A 21,071-nucleotide genomic window follows, 5' to 3' on the forward strand; every position below is an offset into this window, starting at 1 on the left:
AAAAGTAGGACATAGAATATTTTCGTATCACACTTTTATTCCATGACAGGAAAAATATAACTGACTTGGTTTTAATTGAAAACTAATGTAAACTTGTTTTCAACCCATTCATTACATTGCATAGTGGTTAAATGACATAAACCCACACTTTTTATAATCTTCAAGGACGTTTATATATGTTAATGTGACTTCACATCAATATTCTCTTTGGTTCATTGAATATAAAAACCAGTGGAAAGCCTGCTGTCCATAAAGTGCAGAGATTATGTGATCATGATAAGTTCAAGCTATATTTCTTTTGTAGCTGGCTGAAAAAGGCACACAATACATGTTATGAAGGAAGATTTCTTCAAAGAGTGTAAAGTACTAGATAAAAAAAAAACTAGAGTTAAGTGAGGCTGCAGCAAAAAGGGCCAAAACGTATTGCAACAAACTAAGTAAAAGTAAGTAAAATAAAAGTAAATCAGGTACTATCTATCCTATTAGGTGAAAAGGATAAAGAGTACAGGAAAAGATAAACCCAGAATAACTAATATAAGTGATGCAAACAAAAAGCCATCGTTCAGAAGTAGTCATCCTAGTGTGGAAAATAGAGGATGTTACCTCTGAGTGTGATTAAAATCGGTAGTAGATATGCTATTGCAGTTGTTAGTGTGTTGTGACACCCCCACACTTTTGCCAGCCTCCAGTTGAGAGAAAAATTGCTCTCAACAATGTGACTCCCACTTATGGAGAGCAGCAGCGGCCGGCAAACAGAATACTCATGGAGGGGTTGTGGCGGATGAAGAAAAGGAAGGGATGGTCTGCGATGAATTTGACTGGAGGCATCGGAAGACAGCGCATCATCATCATGGCAGCAGTAGCTGCAGCGGCCTCGGTTCCCTCCTCATTGACCTCCACAAAAGCCTTGTGGACAACATTAGACAGCACCAGGTCGTTGGCAGGAGACATGCCTGTTACAGTAGAGAGCGACAGAGAAAAGTTTAGGAATGCAGGGCGTCCTGAATCTCTGTATTTGCTTTATCTTTCAGCAGAAGTCCAGGTTGTTCATTAACAGATCGTTAAATGATTTTGTCAATTTCTGATATCCTACCTGAGAAGTCGCTCCTTGCCACATCAAAGGCATCCACCATGCCCATTTTGACCAGCACACTCTTCATGTCATATTTCTCCTCCATCTTGAAGCGAGGCAGACCCAGCTGGACCTCAGTGATATCCATCATGTCTGGGCGAGTCCACTCCATAAAGGTCTCGTAGGTCAACACCTTCTCCAGCTGAGGAAGCACAGAAAATTGATTTTGAATTTAACAACTTATATTAGTTTATGTATGAGTGCGCATGCCCTACCTTCTCCAGACCAGTTGAACTGTCCTCTATGTCCATGGGTAGAAAGATGAGCATGCTGAGCTCCTTCCCTTTGTAAGGGATCTCCAGAATCTGTACAACAACACGATTCCAAGATTACAGCAAAATTGTGCACATATATTGGATAGCTGATGAGTTAAAATGCAAAAGTAGGTCAGTACCTTTTATAGTTATGGTGCAAAAAACATCATGGTTAAAACTAAAAATATTTTAATTTAAATTGGGGGTAGACTCATTGAATGTCTTAATTACCTGGCAGCTGGCCTCAGAGATGAAGGTCAAAGGGAACTTAGTTTTCTGGTGCATCATCTTCACTGGCTTGGAGTTATTCTGAAAACAGCCAAGAGAAACATGCAGAACTGTACAATACAGATTTAAAGCCTAATAAAATTTACTCTCCGAATACACTCTAGTACATTTAAAGCTGCATTTTAGATGTTTACGTGAAAACTAAGTGACTTCCCCAATCAAATAGAAGTGCTTGTCTTGCTCACCACATGAAAAATGCTTTCTGAGTCAATGTCTTCTTTTCAGTCCACTCAAAATCACATTTTATTAGTTTCCCAAATCAGAATTTAGGTTTCTTGTAACAGTTTCACTTAACTGGCTTTCAATTTAACATTGATTGATTTTAGTTTATTGTTTGTCTGTTTTATATTGAGTTGTTTGTCTTATTATGAATGTCAGGAACTTTGTCAGTCTTTGTAATTTGCCAGAGATCTTGGAATTAGCATTTCCCAGGCATCACTTAATTTGCTCTGCTCTTGCGTTACTTGCTCATTGGAATCTCACGAATCTCAACTAGAGTTCACATGTAATATTAAATGATATTATGTTGACCTGCCACATCTGACCCTCTGTGCACTCTTACCTTGCTGAGTCTAAACTGAGAATCTGTTGTGTCACTCTCCTTAAACTGCTTGTTCCAGTTGCCTTTAAAGTAGATGGCATTGACCAGCACCAGCCTGGTCATGTTGTCCAACACACCCTGGACCAGCAGATCCTTAATTTTACCTAAGAGTTAGAAGCACACATTTTAAATGATGAGGGAATGAGGCCACGTTTCAGCAAATCTGGTAAAATCGGACCACACAGAAAAACTCAGTCTTTCCTTTCCAAAGTTATTTACTATGTATTTCCCATATTAATATGTTCAATTTATGCATATTTTCTGCCTTTCTGGTCCATTTAGTGTGACCATAGAAAATGGTATTGTAAGGCCAAGTTCCGTCTAGAAATGCAGTTATACCTGTGGGACTGACACAAGACTGAGAGGTTTATTAACGTGTGTGTGACCCACCTTGTGTCTGACTCTCCACCCAGGTGTTAATGTTGAGCCTTGCCGCCTCATGGCTGGTGAGGAAGTCCACACCTTCCAGCTCTGCATTGTAATGCTTTCTGGTTTTTCCTAAGAAATCCTGAAAGCACCAATAAAACATCAATCACACGTGCAATAACTGTGATTAGATAAACAACACACTCAACTAGAGATAGTGTAGTCAGAGGTCATTACATGACCAGGTGTGATTTACAATCACACCTTTGTTTTATAGTACACTGTTCTGCTCTACATTCCCCATCCATCATTCCTATTTACTTAAGCGTAAAGATTACTATCTGAGCTTCTCATTCAGTCCAGCATTCTGTACCACGCCCTATCCACACACATATATACACACCTCAACAAACTGGTAGGACTTCTCTCCATACAGCCTGTTGGCAACACTGAGGGCATATGGAGCACCTGGCTTGTTGAGTTCCTCCAACAGTTGGCCAAAGTTAATGTGGACATCGTCCCGACAGTGCTGGGTTTTCAGACTCTGGACAAAGTAGATGAAGAAGTGTTAGTAAGATGCCAGTGATAGTCTGTTGGTTCATCGTCATGTACTAAAAGCATAGAGGATACTGAAGACTGAAGGAAATATCTGTCCAAACAATGACAAGCCTTCACCACAACATCCCTCCACCATTGTGTTATATGCTTCTCAAAGTCTTATCACACTGTGGTTTCCTGCTGCTTATAAAGTTGAGACAGTATGCCAGAAAGAAACCATAAACAGAAGCCAGATCTACATTCTTGTGAATTATGTAACACCATTTTTTGGATCTGGCAGCCGACACACAAAGAAACTCCAAACCCTTCAGTTGGGCTAATCTCTGTACTGCTGTTCTGTTTTTCTACACTAATTAGAAAAAAAAGTGGTATCTTTCAATCAAAATGTAGTTTTCTATTTTAATGACAATGTTTTTGTCAGGGCCTTATTGTTCAAAGACTTGGATATGATTGTCATGTGAAGTGGAACACAAAATGCTATGTAAAACTCACTGCCAAACCTGTCTGGCTCTGCATATTTAACAAATGGAAATTATTTTATTGCCTCAGTTTTCTCTTCCAGTGTGAAGTCAGGGTCTAAGTGTAGGGATTTTAGTTTAGACACTGAACACACATACAGACCTTCAGTTGGGCTGCTCCATGTATTGCTGTTGAGTTTTTCCAAAAGATTAGTAGAGAAACAAGCATCCCTTCACCACCTGACACCACCCAGACCATGTGTTAGTAACACACCTTAGTGCCACACACGCCTTAGTTTATCATCCCTGTACTTTTGGCTTTGTTACCACCTTTAGAAGATGCAGTGGTAATTTGCACTGGACCTTCTGCTGCATTTGCATCTGCTGCATTTGCATCTGCTGCATGGGCTGTGATCTGCAAGGCCGCCGGCTCTCTGCCTCAGTGAAGCTGAGGACCTGGTGGTGCAAGGGGGTAGTGTTCACTGGTAAATTACATATTAGTTTGTACAGGAAATATCAATGCATGGATTCTGCAGGCCTTTCTCGTAGATTCAGTCGGAAGGTATATCAAAAATGTAGCTGGGTCAAATGTTTGAGAAGAATAGGAAGTTAAATATATTTTGTCTTTAATTCACTGTTCAGTTAGTCATCACATGTCTCTGACTGTGTACAGAGAGTTGAGTGAGTGAGTGACTCCAGCAGCCATCTTCAAACCCCAACTACACACTTTGCTGTATTATATTAAAAAACACATTAGTCAGAGTACTTGCACTGGCATCCTCGTCATTGCTTTCACTTAGTGAGTGGAGTTGCATGTTGCAGCTGGATATCTCTCTTCACACCCTTCCCTTCCAAGTGTGGCGCGCTTGGCTTGGCTCAACGCGACTCTACACGTTTTTTTTTTTGATTTTCCATTAGGGATAGTACCTGCTGCTTTTTTTGGTACCTGCTCTGGCGAGCTTCCAAGCGAGTTGAGCCTATACGAAAATGTGAGTCATGTGAGGCGCTCCGGTCATGCAGAACTAATCTTTTTAATCAACTGATCCTAATGATTCGGCACACCCAGAAGAAATGCTTTGCTCATCAAAAGTTTGCGTGTTTGTGTCGCGTATAAAACGTGAATTGTAAAGCAGAGTAGACTCAGCACAGGGTTTTTGCTGCTGCAATTATGACAAATTAGATCACCAGTTGAAAGCTTATTTCCCACTAGTTGCCAGGGGAGCAGTGGGTGTGTAAATTAAACTAATTTGATTACGATTCTATTGTGACACTGATTTATCACCTAAAACTCCCGTGTTCCTTAAAGAATTCCTCCATTAAATAATAATAAAAAAAATCTTCTGTGTCAAAAACAGCTCTGATGTGACTCAACACTTTTGCCTCCTTTACTATTCAACTCATCGCTTGACACTATATATTCTGTGGCATCAGGGCTTTTTGCAAAGGTTAAGTTTTCATTGGAGGTGATTATTAAAATATATGTTATGTCCCCACTGTAATGCCACATGTTGTGAATGACAGTGGGTGAAAAACAGTTATAAATTGAAGAAGAATTCTCAATCAGCCTCTGTCAAGCCATCAAGTACCAATTTCCACAGTTTGCTCCACGGTTTAAAAAGTTCTGCAGATACCAATGAGTGACAAGTTCTTTCAAAATAAGGTGACCACATTACTGAATCATAAATGTCGTATTTCCACCAACTGACTGCAGTATCTGTAGAACTGATATTGGCCACCTGGCTTAAAAATAAGGAAAAAAAACCTGGTCACAGCTGACTCATGGTTATCTGTGATTATCTGTTTTAAACAAAAACACTATCACCCACGTTCTCTGTCATGCATGCATGTTCACTCAGTTTTATTAACACAACTCTTACACAAGCAGGTTCTAGAAGAATGATTACCTCACGAAATTAATTCAAAAATGGTTGTGTAATGGCTTCTTGTGAATTCTGCGTGAATGTGTGATGCTGCGGTTACAACACCTCGTTTGTCCCTGACCCTGTTTAACAGTCAGGCAATAAACCTACTGCTATGTGTCAGATGGCAGGAGGACAAAATGCAGGAAACTCAGTTGGTATTATTCTATTATTTTACATTATGTAGCACTAATATTAATAATAATCTTCTCTCTGTCCTTTGACATACAGACTCTCCAGAACATCAATCTTTCAAATGACTGGAGCTGTTTCATCACCTCAGAAACACATTGACTTAGGGGCCTATAGCCGTATCTGGGTGTGTCTTTGCTTTACCAATCATTTGGTAAAATGTCACTGCCTGTATTTTTTTTTTTTACACAATATACAATTTTGTCTGACATGTTTTTCCAAAACTGCTGATTTTTTTATTTTTTTTTATCACAAGGATTTCAAAACCTTTGAGAATGTAGAAATCAAGTATACAGCTGTAAAGGCTGTGACCCCTTCAATGACTTATCTTTGTCAGTGGTTCACTCCCTGTTGGCCAGACATGTGCACATACTGTATATGATGTTTGTACATAAGATTCTAAGGACTACTTTACTGTACATTTATCTTGATTGCCCTTATACTTCCATAATATTGTCATGTTCCCATAGTAACATAACACAGAGCTGCCCACCCATAAATCCTGGTCAGAGTCTGAATGGAACAGGGCTTTGTCATTTTAGCAACACTGAATGACAGATGTGAATGTGGGTTGACACTCCCGCAGCTGCGCCACTCTCCATTCATTCTTGCAACTAGCACACTGCCTCTCTCTCTACCAACCATATTCAGGAGTGAAAACGGGTGTTGAATTAAAAATAAAAGATCTGTCAAAGTTGAAGGCATTTTAAATGACATGTGTTATTTCATCCACTGGATAAGCAACACATTTATAAGAACCAGGTGAACCAACCTACACCTGTAAAGATGAGCATGTGTGTTTGTACCTCTGACATCTGTGTGGCTGTGTTGCCACCGGCTCCCAGCATCACCATAGCCAGAGCTGAGGAGATGCTGAAAGGAGAGAAGAAGACATTTTCTGTCTTGTCGTTATCACTCAGCTCTTTGAACAGATCCAGACAGAAGTTGGTGTTGGCCTTGGACAGAGCGTCTGAAGATGCCATCGTGTCTGCGAAGTAAGCAGATCAGACCGTTAAAGCATAACAACCTCACTCTGAGCTAACCCTTATACTGTTAAAACTCTAATCAGAGTTAAATATCTTATATTTTAATATCTAATGCTTTCAGTTCTTGATGATAATATCATTAAAAACATTGTAATAATAGTGTCCATACTGTATAATATAGTAATAGTATTATTACTATTAAGAGTAGTGCTTATTTAGGACTGTATTCAAACAAGAATCATCTTTAATGGTGTCAACAAATCAGCAGACTTAAAACGTGGACAACCTACAGATTATTGAGTGGAATGTGAAGGAAAACACGGAGTCATTGTCACTCACACTTAAAAGTAATTATTTGCCGCTACACGTGACACACATGCAACTGTACATGACAATATAGCTTAGCATTTTTTCCAGACATACAGCGTAGGTCCGTGAATGCATCACGTTCACTTTGTTTATACCTGTAACGTGAAGCCTTTAAAACATGCCCGGTTATAACAAAGTGTCTACAAACTAAATCAGTCAGTCCCCTGGTCACAAAGTCTACTTACATAGAGTCGCGTCACGTCAGGTGCAGCAGCAGATCAGGAATGACTTGAGCTGCTCCTCAACTACAGCTACAGACACACCCAGAAAAAAACATCAACACCAACCAACATCCGTATTCGCAAACGTCACAGTACGGAAGCCGAAAGGAGAAGTCAGGCCCATATGGAGGAAGTCACATAAGTAATAACTTTACAATATGTCACACAATAAGGACGTAGATAAATAGACATTGTTATTATAATAGATTATTATTATTGTCATTTTAAATCCATATCAGTCAAAACAAAACAACTGAAGTATTTAGTGTATTTATTCTTCCTCATGTATGAGTTATCAAAGTCTAATTTGTTTTTAATTATAGTAGAAACATAACAGTGCACGACTCATGGACAATCAGTGCAGTATTGACAACAACTGACCCAACTGTACTGTATCAGTCTTATGACAATTAGCTCAATCAGATCGGCAAAAACAAGGATTTTACAAAGAGTACAGACAATATTGGGGAATCACAAACTTTTATTTCATTTATTGAAGCTTAAGAAAGCATAAAGATAACCTGGTCCCAGATCATTAACTCATTCACGGTAATAAATTGAATCTAGAATGGTTTTATTCGTTATAATGCATGGAGTTACAAATACATGTACCCTGAGTTTACATAAACAACCAGGACTCATCTTTAAATGTGATTTCATGACAATATTGTCTTGAATAGAAAAAAAGAGTATAAGAAGCAATAAATGAAGTAATACGGACAAGAAGCTGGAGTACAGAAGTATTCATCATCCTGGTGTTGAAAATAAAGAGCAATATCTTGCGATGAGCTTAAATTCGGATTAAACAATGTAGTGCTCAGTTAGGGGAGCAGAAGCGGCCAGCAAACAGAACGCTCCTAGTGGCATTGTGGCGGATGAAGAAGAGGAAGGGATGGTCTGCGATGAAAGTGGCTTTAGGCCCAAAGACATTTTTTGCAATGACAACAGCAGTGGCTCCAGCAGCCTCAGTTCCCTCCTCGTTGATGCCCACAAAAGCCTTGTGGACAACTTTTGACAGGAACAGGTCATTGGTATGAGACATGCCTGTAACAGACAGTATTTTAGGAATACGGCCTAATGAACTACAGTATTTGTTCTATCTGACAGGAGCCAGTGTAGGTTTTCTTGTTGCCTAATCTGGACATGATACATGAGAATGTGTAGTTCAGATTCATGTCCTACCTGAAAGGTCACACATGGCCAAATCAAAGGCATCCACCATGCCCATTCTGACCAGGACATCCTTCATGTCATACTTCTCCTCCACCTTGAACCGAGGCAGACTCAAGTCGACATCATACAGAGACATCCTGTCAGGGGAAGTCCACTCCATAAATTTGTCGTATGTTAGCAGCTTCTCCAGCTGAGGGACCTCAAAGAATCAAATTTATATTTTTTTAGTTTTGTGTTAGTTTCTGCATGTGTGGACGTGCATGTGTGTGTACATGTCCTACCTTCTCCAGACCAGTTGAATTGTCCTCTACACCCATGGGCAGAAAGATGAGCATGCTGAGCTTCTCCTCTTCGTAAGGCAACTCCAGGATCTGTACAACAACATGACATACATGAAGTGCAAAAATAGGGAGTTGGTTTCATAGGAAAACCTGGACCAAGTAGTAAAAGTATTCTGACATTAAAACCTTAACTTAACTTTAATTAAATGTTGTGATTACCTGGAAGTTGAATTCAGCAACAAAGTGCATTTGAAAGAAATTGTTCAGGTGCATCATCTTCACTGGCTTAGTTTCATCCTGAAAACAGAAAACAGAAACTTACATAACAGAGCTTGTATGGTGTACATGTGTACAGCAGGTTGGAATGAATGCAGTGTGACTGATCATGTCCTGACCTTGGAACAATGTTACATTTCTGTATTTGTTTGCTTTTCTAGTGTTTCTCTGTTGCTTATCTCATAAATGGCAATTGCAGTTCCTGGAATGATGGAGTTACTTTGTAACAGTTGCAGTTCAGTGTTACCTTGTTGATCCTGAACTGAGCATCTGTTGTTTTACTCTCACTTAAACTGCTGCAACCATTAGTAGCATTGGCAGCACCAGCTTGGACATGTCGTCCACCATGCCTTCAGCCAGCAAATCCTTAATTTTACCTAAGAGTTTAAAGAAAAATATGGAATTATGAGCACAGTCCTAATGTTTCATCCAAGTAATAATTAGTGTAGTTCCAATGTTTTTTTGTTGTTGTTGTCGTGGTAATAAATACATCTGTGTTTACCTACTTAACCATCCCTCGCTCCTTGAGTCAAATTGTCATTTAAGTATTCCTATTGGGTTACACTCACGTACAAAGCATGTAATGACTATGCCCCAACATACCTTAAAGAGCTAGTTTTACCTTCATCATCCCAACAGATCACCCAAAATACAGGCCTGTACTATTCCTTAGTAATGCTGCTGTAGGCCTAAACTGCTGGGGGAACTCCTCTGTTGCACTCACACTCACGGTATGAATATGATATTATTATTATCAACACTAACCTTGTTCTTTCTCTCCCCTAGCTTGTGCTTTTTTTCTTCCTGTCTTCTCTCAGTGTCCTCATTTCACAAAAGTTTCAATGCTGCAGAAGCATTATTTCAAAAATGTCTCTTGGACATGTGAATGAACTGTTATGCCATAAATAATCAACCTGTACAAAATCCTCATCACACTTTGCTGAATCAGATCTGAAAAAATCAAAGAATAAAAAAACAGCGCACACAATACCTGGGAACCATTCACCTTTATTCTTTGTGTAAAGCATAAGGATACACGAAATGACCTGGTCTTATTTAAACTCTTGTTACAAAACCTGAGCATGTTGAGGCCCAATTGAAATTATGAAATTGAAAATTCAAAATGTATTTATTGATTTGTCTTCCAATGGTGTCCCATCAGGGACATACGCATACCTACACTTTAAATTATCAGGACTCATTTGTCTGTTAATATGATTCTGTTACAATATTCTCTTTGGTTTACGTGACGTAAAAATGCTGGACATGAGGCTTCAGCTAATGGGGCCAATCATGTATTAAAAAAACTCATTAACATAAAGAAACGCACCTCAAAGTGACCATAAAGTATAGCGTAAGCACAGAATCACTAATATAAGAAGTGGTGCAAACAAGCAACAGCATATTAGAAGGATTGATCATCCAGGTGCTCAAAGTATAGGATTTGATTAAACTCTGAAGTGGTGATTTTTAAGATTTCTCCAGCAATTTAAATTTAAGACCCTCACCACGCCCGGATCAGCGGCGACAACATGCTCGCAACAATGGCATGCTCACTCAGGGGAGCAGAAGCGACCAGCAAACAGAACACTCATGGACTCGTTATGGCGGATGAAGAAGAGGAAGGGATGGTCTGCGATGAAGTTGGCGCTAGGCCGAAAAGAAGTCACCGAAATAGTCACTGCAGTGGCGGCAGCAGCCTCAGTTCCCTCCTCATTGACCTCCACAAAAGCCTTGTGGATGACTTTTGACAGCACCAGGTCACTGGCAGTAGACATGCCTGTCACAGAAAAGAGTGGCAAAGAGTTTTTTTGTTTTTTTTTGTTAGGTTTTCTTGTTTCCTGATCTTTAAATGATACATTAGAACTTGTAGTCCAGACACATGTCCTACCTGCAAAGTCACTCAGTGTCACATCAAAGGCATCAACCATGCCCATACTGACCAGGACTCTCTTCATGTCATAGTTCTCCAGCAGCTTGAAGCGAGGCAGACCCACCTGGACCTCATCTTCATCCATCACTTCAGGGTGAGTCCACTTCATGAAGGTGTCATAGGTCAGATCCTTCTCAAGCTGACAAGAGCACACAGAATCGGTTCTTATATCGTGCTTTCTTTTGTGTGTGGACGTGCATGTTTGTGCGTGTCTGTGTTATACCTTCTCCAGACCAGTTGAACTGTCCTCTATATCCATGGGTAGAAAGATGAACATGCTGAGCTCCTTCCCTTTGTACGGCAACTCCAGGACCTGTATAACAGCATAATTCCAAGAGTAACGCAAAAACATACAGTGTATATGTCTATATATATATAGACATATAAGCTTGGATCATCAAATCTGTTTCAATTACCTTGAGGTTGAATTCAGTGACCACGTTCATTGGGAATTTAGTTTTCTGATACATCATCTTCACTGGTTTTGTGTCATTCTGAAAACAACCAGGTGAAAAGCTTTGTGTCACGTTGTTGCATATATGTAGACGTGTGCAGCAAGTTGTACACTGTGACTGTGATCATTGGGCTTTTCAGCCTGATGATTAGTTGTATTCAAAAACTGCAAGATGGATGTTTATGTTAAATTAAATGACTTAAATGACGTAATAGAGACAACCTGGTCCATCTGGTTTCATTCTAAATCATTACAGTCGAGCAGTGTTACCTTGTTGAGTCTAAACTGAGCATCTCTTGTGGCATCCTCCTCAAACTGTTTGTTCCAGTCACCTTTGAAGTAGATGGCATTGACCAGCACCAGCCTGGTCAGGCTGCTCAACGCGCCCTCGGGCAGCACATCCTTAATTTTATCTGAATTTAAAGCACAAATTAAAAATTATAAAGACCTAACACACTAAGAGTACACCAAAGTAAACAATATATCCGGACACACAGAAAAGCTGGCAGTCTTCCATTTGCTGGGTTAATGTGTGACACACCTTGTGTCTGCTCCTCCACCCAGGTGTTGATGTTGACCCTTGCAATCTCAAAGCTGGTTTTGAAGTCCACCGTCTCCATCTCTGACCTGTAGTGCTTTTTCGTTTCCTCTAAGAAATCCTGGAAACATCAACAATGCATCAGCCAATGCTTTTGATTTGACAAATGACTTGAAGTGACTATATCCGTCCAAAGCCCAACATGAACACCACCTTCTCAAACGCGTAGGTCTGCTCTCCGTACAGCCTGTTGGCAACACTGAGGACGTACTGAGCATCTGGCTTGTTGAGCTCTTTCAGTAGTTGGCTGAACATTGCGTGGACGTCGTCCTGTTGGCCCTGGTTTTTCATACTCTTTGGACAAAGTAGACATAGAAGTGTTAGCAAGACATACTGAACTAGTGATAGATCAGTCTATTATTGTAATGAATATGAAGTGTTCAAGGGTAGTCTGTTGTACAACACTGACAAATATGTGTTGTTTTGCCCATGATATTTTACAGCATATTTTGCATGCAAGGATACAGTTCAGTCACTCTCCTAAAATATATCCAAAAAATAAACCGCTCATTATTATAAAAAACAAAACAAAAAAATGTCATAGAATCTGTTTTAACTACTCACTGTGTTTAGATTGGTTCATATTAATGGCTGGATGAAGACACTACTTTCCATCTTTGTGTTACTCAACTGTTCTCCTTCAGAAGAATTTTTACGATGGCAGGTTTTGGTTGTTGTGTGTCCAAATCAGCAAGACATAAACCATCTTCCACGGGTTGTCACGGTGTTGTTTAAAATGTGCTTTTATTCACATTTAAGAGCCTTATCAGCGTGATTATGTGTTCACAGCAGATCAGTTTCTACTCATTTTTGCACACTGTAATTTAATGAACCAGCTCATACAGGTTCAAAGACTATACCAGACTGAAACAATGAGCAGAAGCCAGGACAACATTCTTGTCAATTATGTAATAAAACCTGGTTTGGATCTAGCAGTGATCACACCCAGAAATACCAAGCCAAAGTCATTTTAGGACAGTGACACACTAAAGATTATAAAGACCAAGTATCCCATCCCCACAGACAACCTGTTAGTAGAACAATCCTCAGTTAGTTTATCATTCATGTGTTTTTGGATTTGTAACCACCTTCAGCACATGCAGTGGCACTTGGCTGCAGGCCTGCTGCATCTGCTGCATGAACTGCCCTCCTCCAGGCAGAAGTTTCTCTTCCTCTGTGAATCTGAGGACCTGATGGTGCAAAACAAGTTCACTGTTAAGTCAGGCATCACAAGTTTCTGGTTTGTGCACAACATTTCAGTATCATCTTAACAGTGATGTGTTAAGATCCAATTCCAATTTTAGCCAATTCAAATGATAGATTGGAAAAATGTACATTTTGTCTTTAATAAAAAAACAACACTTCTATGTGGGACAAACCTTGCTATATTCATTGACTGTAAAACTGTCTTAATTTGGCATATTTGCAACAGTTGTCATCGGATTTCATTTAACGTGTCACTGCAGGTTGTACTGCAGGTTCCTTGTTGGTAATTGGCAAAAAAATGAAGTGACAAGTTCCAACAGATTTAAGGGACTGCTTGTTCATTTATAACCATAACTCGAGCTATTTCCCAAGACACTGCCTTATACCTGGGTGTATCTTGGCTTTACCAGTCATTTAAAAAAACAAACACGACTGACTGTTATTTGCACAAGTGTCAACTCCCATGTTACCTCTATGTCTCATTGTTCTACTCCACTGCTATATACTCTGGTAAACAGTCTTGTCAAGGTTATTTTATAGGTCAGTGAAGCAAAATTTACTGCTTATGATTTATTGTATTATATTTTTTGTTCTATGAGGAATTGCTGTTGTTTAATGACTAATTGGGATCCTAATAAACTAAACTAAACTTAAACTGCATGTACGTTATTATGTTATGTTCCAATTAAAAACATGTTACTTTTTAAAGGAATTACTTATACAGCTGTAATGTAAGGTAGTCCTATGTCATTTATACGAATGTTGAAAGCCACAGCTTGTTATTTATATTAAATGCTGGTTGACCCATCTCCCAGTGTCCTTAAACTCTATATAGACTTGAAAGTGACACAGTGTTGGATTCCAACCTTCAAATAATGTCTCCAAGATTATTTTGATGGCACATCAACTTACAAATAATATTTAACAATAATAATAACTTATTATTATGAAGTCTAAAGCTAAAAGTAAACTTATAGTGTGTGTTTATACCTCTGACATCTGTGAGGCTGTGTTGCCTTTCGCTCCCAACAACACCATAGCCAAAGCTGAGGAGATGCTAACAGGGGAGAAGAAGACATTTGCTGTCTTATCAAGATCACTCAGCTGTTTGAACAGATCCAGGCAGAAGGTGGTGTTGGCCTTAATCAGAGTGTCTGATGATTCCATTGTGTCTGTAAAAAAAGGAATTACATAGATTGTCTGTGAATATAATGAGCTGATAGACAATATATTACAGTCTCGACTCTGTGAAGACTTGGTCTTTAGCTAAGCAAGTATTAATCATACAAACCAGGGTTTATTTAAAAACATTATTATTTGTCTTACAACAGTACATTACATATTTAGGACTGAGTCAACGGAGACGGATCTGTACGTGCGCATTCATTCCCGGTGGATAGACCGGGTGGGGCAAGTGGGCAGGTGCGAGTGAAAAACACGACAGACAGGATGGAGAATATCAAAAGAAAATCCGTATGGCAAAAAAGGTGCTGGGAAAAAGCAGTTTTTGAAGGAGAAAAACACAAGTTATTTTAAGAACAAGCACCAGAAAGAGACAGAACCACCTGTGTGTCAGTGCTCTCGTTTACGCGTAGCTCACGACCGTGTATGCGCTCTTTTACGCACAGCTCACGCCTATGTCTGCGCTCCTTTACACACAGCTCACGCTTATGTCTGCGCTCTTTAACGCACAGTTTACGACTGTGTATTCGCTCTTTTACGCACAGCTCACGCTTATGTCTGCGCTCTTTAACGCACAGTTTACGACTGTGTATGCGCTCTTTTACGCACAGCTCACGCCTATGTCTGCGCTCTTTCACTCACAGCTCACGCTTATGTCTGCGCTCTTTTACGCACAGACTACGACTGTGTCTGTGCTCGTTTACGCACAGCACACTGTCACACTGCCACACACGATAATAGACCACCTCGGACCACACCTCATTTGAACACAATCGTGGCCGTCGGACGTGAAAAGGACATGTTTAACACGCTGAGTAATAGCAATGAAAACACACGCAAAGTCTCTGAAAACGAAACCAGTCAGTTTTGTCGGCACAAGCTGTACTCACAGTCACTTTTCTTCCAGCACAACCGCAGTTCAGAAGTCTCTCACAACCAAATGACATATCGCAGCTTAAATACAGGTTCTGCTGACACACCCCACAAACACTAACAGGTATCTGAATCATCACACCATCGAGCAGAACGAATGAAACCTGCTTTTCATCTTTATTCTAAATCCACATAATCAGTCATTATTACTGTAGCAATACATACAGGAAGTTTAGAGTCACAATTAAGTCTAATTACGTTGTCATTCTTTGCCGTAAAATGTAAATGTCCTGAAGAGTTGGCTCCTGCTCAGGACACTGCTCATGTTGTTTATTTTTAGATTTATTTACACTTATTTGTGGAGATGCAACTCAGTCACACAGTCACAGGTAGACCACACGCCCATCACATTTGTACATACTCAACGATTTTCCAAGTACTGAAATTGTGTTAGTATTACTGCTGGTAATTACTGTGAGATCAATTTTGTAAATGTATATTTAATTAGATATTCTTATTACCAGACTAGTGTTCAATATAAACAGCCATAACTCCCCTAAGTATGTACAGTATGTATGTAAACATTTTTTATCAACAGTCTTGTAATTGCATATACAAATAACCTTCTTATTTAAATGCAAAAACATAACAGATTTTTTTATAAAGAGTACAGACAATATTGGGGAATCAGAAACTTTTATTCCATATATTGAAGTTTAAGGATGCATAGAAATAACCTGGTCCCAGATCATTAACTCATTAATAGAAATTACTTGAATGTTTTTAGTCGACATTACTGGTATGTTTATTGTAATGCATGGAGTTTCAAATGCACGTAACCCCCAACTTACATCTCTTGGATGAGTATAAGAAGCAATAAATGAAGTAATGCAGACAAGAACCTGGAGTACAGAAGTATTCATCATCAAGAGCAATAACTCGTGATGAGGTTAAACTCGGATTAAACAATGTAGCGCTCAGTTAGGGGAGCAGAAGCGGCCAGCAAACAGAATGCTCATGGTGACGTTGTGGCGGATGAAGAAGAGGAAGGGATGGTCTGCGTTGAAAGTGACTCTAGGTTTAAAGACACAACCCACCACCATAGTGACAGCAGTGGCTGCAGCAGCCTCAGTTCCCTCCTCGTTGACGTCCACAAAAGCCTTGTGGACAACTTTTGACAAGACCAGCTCGTTGGTATGAGACATGCCTGTAACAGAAGAGAGTAAGAGAGTATTTGAGCAATACACGACCCGCTGAACTACTGTTTTACCTGACAGGACCCAGTATAGGTTTTATTGTTTCCTGATCTTGACATGACACATCCGAATGTGTAGTTTGGATTCATGTCCTACCTGAGAAGTCACACATGTCGATATCAAAGGCGTCCACCATGCCCATGCTGACCAGGACATCCTTCATGTCATACTTCTCCTCCATCTTGAACCGAGGCAGACTCAAGTCGACATCATACAGAGACGTTGCGTCAGGGGAAGTCCACTCCATAAATTTGTCATATGTTAGAAGCTTCTCCAGCTGAGGGACCACAAAGAATCCAATGCATATTTTTTGTGTCAGTTTTGTGTTAGTTTCTGTATGTGTGGAAGTGCATATGTGTGTGTGTGTACATGTCCTACCTTCTCCAGACCAGTTGAATTGTCCTCTATACTCATGGGCAGAAAGATGAGCATGCTGAGCTCCGACCCTTTGTAAGGCAACTCCAGGATCTGTAGAACAACATGAGTCCAATATTACAGTTGACTTTCAAATTGCAAAAATAGGGAGTATGTCGAATTATGCAGTTACCAGGTGGGTGATGGCACAGAATGTTGTGATTACCTGGAGGTTGAATTCATCAACAATGTACATTGAAAACGACTCGTGCATGTGCATCATCTTCACTGGCTTAGTTTCATTCTGGAAACAGAAAACACAAACTTACACAACAGAGCTTGTACACTTGTGTACAACAGGTATACTGATCATTTTCCTTTTCAAACTGGTGACAAGTTACTTTATAACACATGTTTTGTGAACTCTAAACTGTCCCAACCTTGGAAGAATTTCTGTATTAATTTAAGTTATTTTGCTGGAAAGTTGCAGTTCAGTGTTACCTTGTTGATCCTGAACTGAGCATCTGTTGTTGCACTCTCCTTAAACTGCTCGAGCCATTTGCCTTTGAAGTAGATGGCATTGACCAGCACCAGCTTGGACATCGTGTCCACCATGCCTTTAGCCAGCAAATCCTTAATTTTACCTAAGAGTTTGAAGAACAAGTATGGAATTATGAGCACAGTCCCCATGTAGGGCAACCAAAGAGAAATATATTGAAGCTGTAGTAACTTTTGAAAAATTTAAGCTTTGTCACTCTGATGGATTTATGTAAATGTTGAAAATTAGAGGAGAAAAAAAGACTATAGCCATAGTTAGTCTTGACAACAGTGGACATGTGAAACTGCAAGGCTTGTGTAGCTTAGCTTCTAATCTCCAGGCTCCTACAACAGCTGTTGAGTCATCCTCATCGCTGCGATCACATTACACGAAAGGGGACATGCAGTTTTATTAATGTGTCACTCGCCTTGTGTCTGACTCTCCACCCAGGTGTTGATGGCGATCCTTGCTGCCTCATGGTTGTTTCTGAAGTCCACAGCCTTCAGCTCTGCGTTGTAGTGCTTCTTGGTCTTTTCTAAGAAATCCTGAAACCATCAACAACACCTTTACTGATTCTGGTCAAACAAAGGGTTCATTCAACTTACTGGACATGGAAGTCACTCAGTTCTTCCTCATTTGTGATCATGATATCCCGTATATCATATCTCAACATGAACTCACTGAAGCGCACACACCTCAACAAACTCATAGGTCTGCTCGCCATACAGCTTGTTGGCAACACTGAGGATGTACTGAGCATCTGGCTTGTTGAGCTCTGTCAGTAGTTGGTTGTAGTCAGCATGGACATCGTCCTCGCTGACTATGCTGACGTCCACACGGCACTGGGGTTGTGTTGTCTTTGGACAAAGAAGACATTGAAGTATTAGAGACACACTGAGCAAGTGACAGATCAGTTTAATACACAGAGTCTGTCAGAGTGGTCTGTTGGATAACTTGCTTGTTTTCTTTGGTTCATGATACAATACACTACAGTAACTCCTCTAAAATACACCTGAAAAATAAACTTGTATGTCGTGGAATCTGGTATAATCAAGCATGGTGCATAGATTGGTCCATGGTAATGAGTTAATGGATCATTTGACAAATATATATGTTGGAGGATCAGTTTAGAATCAGTAATGCAGTCTCCGCCCATTTTGGTTTAATAAGGGTGCTCATAAAAATTAGACAGTACACCAGAAATAAACTATAAACAGAAGCCAGGATGAAATTCTGGTGAATTATAAAACAGATAAGGTGAACACACCCAGAACAATCCATTCAGTCACACACGAAAGAGTAGCTGAAAACAAGGATCCTCTCCCACCTGACATCCAGACCATGAGCTGGTACAAAACCGTACGTGCTGCTCGGCACATGCAGTGACACAGTGTTACAAACCTGCTGCTGCTGCAGCTGCTGTAGCACCTGTACTCCTTCACGCAGTGTCTGCTGTGCCTCAAGGAATCTGAGGACCTGGTGGTGCAAGACAAGGCATTTTTAAATCAGACGTCACACGTCTCTGGTTTGTACAGTACAAGATGCATCCATGTCATTGTAACAGTCATGTGTGTGCTGAGTTACATTTCACAAGACTTTCCCTGAGACTGGGAAGGTATATAGAAAAATGAAGCCATCTCAAACAGTTGATCAGCGAGAATTGAAGATGTTGTAAATATGCAACTGCACTAGCCCTGCTGATTGGTGTCTGGATGTTGTTGTTTTGAGTGTGGTGCTTTATTGATGATTCTTTCACACAAGGTTATTAATAGATACGTTCATTTATTTGAATGAGAATGAAGTGTCAAAGTAAACCTATATGGTTGTGTGTATGTTTGTACCTCTGACATCTGTGTGGCTGTGTTGCATCTGGCTCCCAGCATCACCATAGCCAGAGCTGAGGAGATGCTGAAAGGCGAGAAGAAGACATTTGCCGTCTTTTTGTTATCACTCAGCTGTTTGAGCAGATCCAGACAGAAGGTGGTGTTGGCCTTGGACAGAGTGCCTGATGGTGCCATTGTGGCTACAAAGAAAGCAGATCAGAGCATTTGTGGTCATTAAAAATCTCTAAAAACCTCCGTTTTGCCTCTGAGCCAAACTCACACTGAAAAGTTAATTAATTTATAATTTAGAAATAAAGTCTTGCATATGAAGACAATTCTACTATGTTAAAACTCTATAAAAAGCACATAGCTTAATATCATAATTAACTGTCTTAAATTGTATTATTTTTCTTTTTATTAAATTTGTGTTTATTACCAACTACTTCGAGGACTGGCAACGTGTCCATTTTGGCTCCAGCTGCAACCCTCATGTGAGTGAGCGACTGAGTGTTTATTACATTGCGTATTTAGGGCTGAATTGAACATGCCATTATATATTCCTATATTAATGTTTCCACCAAAAATTCAGCAGACCATGAATAGACCAACCTACTCAGTAAAATCAATTAATACAGTCACTCAGGGTCTGCAAAATAAACCAGTCACAATCTGTACTTACAATCAGATGTTTTTTTCCTCCAGTGCAGCTGCAGTTCAGGAGTGACTTCTCTGTGAAGAGGCAGTGTCCTTATGTACTGTGCTACCGACACACCCAACAAAAGCCGGTCAGGCTGTGTTACGTGAGGAGATGGAGAGTTTAATAAACAACTTTCTTTTTCCCTCCTGATATCCTGTTCCCACAGAGTGAGGAATTGGCGCTGGATTAACACTAGTGGCGTGTACAGGCAAGTAAAAAGAGCATCTTATAATTATTAGTTTAAAAATATGAATAAATAAATAAATGCTGTTGTAACATGTCATGCTTGGGTCAAGTTATGTTTCCTGTTTCTGTGCATTTTTAGTTATTTCCTGTTTTATTTTGTTCTCACTGCTGCCTCTCATTTCAGGTCATCTCACTTCCTGACCACCTGTGCTGATTGTCTGCCCCCACCTTAATTAACCACACCTGTGTCTTAGTAACTCTCCTTCCCTGAATGTGACTAAAAGTGTGTAATATTTTTCGGTTCAGCCTTTGCCTGTGAGCTTTTTGGATACTTTATTGGACTGCTTTTGCCTTGTACCAACTTCTACGAGTATTAAACCAACTTGTCATTTGACCCTCACCAGTCAAAGCTCCACCAACAGTGGGAGAGATGCAGCGGGAGAAAGAGATCAGTGCATACGCTAACCAGGTAATGCACATCTACCTGAATCTGAATGCACAAAACAAGGACAACATCTGCATGATTAAAGAGGCTGGTGCTTTAGTTAGATAAATCTGCTTTAAATACATTTATGGTGCAGCAAACACAGTTTTTGTGCAAACGCCTATTTTCTACTCCACTCAGCAGTATTAATTGAAATCAACTTATCACATGGTAATTTCGTCAACCTGATCATAGAGTACACCAGAAGGCAACCGTGAACAGAAGCCAGGACAACATTCCTGTTAATGTTACGCAGTTTGGTTTGGCTCTGGCAGTGAACACACCCAGGAACACGAAACCAAATCAATTTCAAGACAGTGAACATTAGCAGAGAAACAAAGAATCCCTGCACCACACGGCACGATCCACATCATCTGTTAGTGAAACATTCTCCACTTCATTCACATGCTTGG

The 21,071-nt window shown here is 39.9% G+C and overlaps 3 protein-coding genes across 7 annotated transcripts; all 3 read right to left on the minus strand.

Annotated features, from left to right (window-relative positions):
• Positions 1 to 17: 17 nt before the first annotated feature.
• LOC122774767 (leukocyte elastase inhibitor-like) lies at positions 18 to 20,051 on the minus strand. 5 transcript variants are annotated; one of them, XM_044034288.1, is made up of 10 exons: positions 19,971 to 20,046; positions 19,310 to 19,491; positions 3,988 to 4,113; positions 3,045 to 3,185; positions 2,666 to 2,783; positions 2,237 to 2,379; positions 1,618 to 1,695; positions 1,348 to 1,437; positions 1,094 to 1,274; positions 18 to 953 (listed from the first exon to the last, which is right to left on the minus strand). In XM_044034288.1, the coding sequence occupies exons 2-10, from the start codon at positions 19,484 to 19,486 to the stop codon at positions 727 to 729; spliced, it is 1,281 nt and encodes a 426-aa protein (XP_043890223.1). In that variant the 5' UTR covers positions 19,487 to 19,491; positions 19,971 to 20,046; the 3' UTR covers positions 18 to 726. The 5 variants fall into 5 exon arrangements, with proteins under 5 accessions (XP_043890223.1, XP_043890216.1, XP_043890247.1 ...); XM_044034281.1 differs by lacking the exons at positions 19,310 to 19,491; positions 19,971 to 20,046 and adding exons at positions 6,575 to 6,756; positions 7,309 to 7,408; XM_044034296.1 differs by lacking the exons at positions 18 to 953; positions 1,094 to 1,274; positions 1,348 to 1,437; ... (3 more) ...; positions 3,045 to 3,185; positions 3,988 to 4,113 and adding exons at positions 16,000 to 16,527; positions 16,673 to 16,853; positions 16,955 to 17,044; ... (3 more) ...; positions 18,164 to 18,325; positions 18,870 to 18,944 and having other exon boundaries at positions 19,971 to 20,051.
• On the minus strand, positions 7,818 to 10,248 carry LOC122780776 (leukocyte elastase inhibitor-like). Its single transcript, XM_044044047.1, has 6 exons — positions 10,245 to 10,248; positions 9,399 to 9,451; positions 9,018 to 9,095; positions 8,799 to 8,888; positions 8,527 to 8,707; positions 7,818 to 8,388 (listed from the first exon to the last, which is right to left on the minus strand). The coding sequence occupies exons 1-6, from the start codon at positions 10,246 to 10,248 to the stop codon at positions 8,162 to 8,164; spliced, it is 633 nt and encodes a 210-aa protein (XP_043899982.1). The 3' UTR covers positions 7,818 to 8,161.
• On the minus strand, positions 10,067 to 15,402 carry LOC122774799 (leukocyte elastase inhibitor-like). Its single transcript, XM_044034322.1, has 10 exons — positions 15,338 to 15,402; positions 14,256 to 14,437; positions 13,148 to 13,249; positions 12,213 to 12,353; positions 12,003 to 12,120; positions 11,732 to 11,874; positions 11,424 to 11,501; positions 11,231 to 11,320; positions 10,966 to 11,146; positions 10,067 to 10,854 (listed from the first exon to the last, which is right to left on the minus strand). Exons 2-10 carry the CDS (start codon positions 14,430 to 14,432, stop codon positions 10,628 to 10,630), a joined length of 1,257 nt encoding a protein of 418 aa, XP_043890257.1. The 5' UTR covers positions 14,433 to 14,437; positions 15,338 to 15,402; the 3' UTR covers positions 10,067 to 10,627.
• Positions 20,052 to 21,071: the final 1,020 nt, after the last annotated feature.

This window comes from Solea senegalensis, linkage group LG1 (assembly GCF_019176455.1).
Source record: "Solea senegalensis isolate Sse05_10M linkage group LG1, IFAPA_SoseM_1, whole genome shotgun sequence".
Classification (NCBI taxonomy): domain Eukaryota; kingdom Metazoa; phylum Chordata; class Actinopteri; order Pleuronectiformes; family Soleidae; genus Solea; species Solea senegalensis.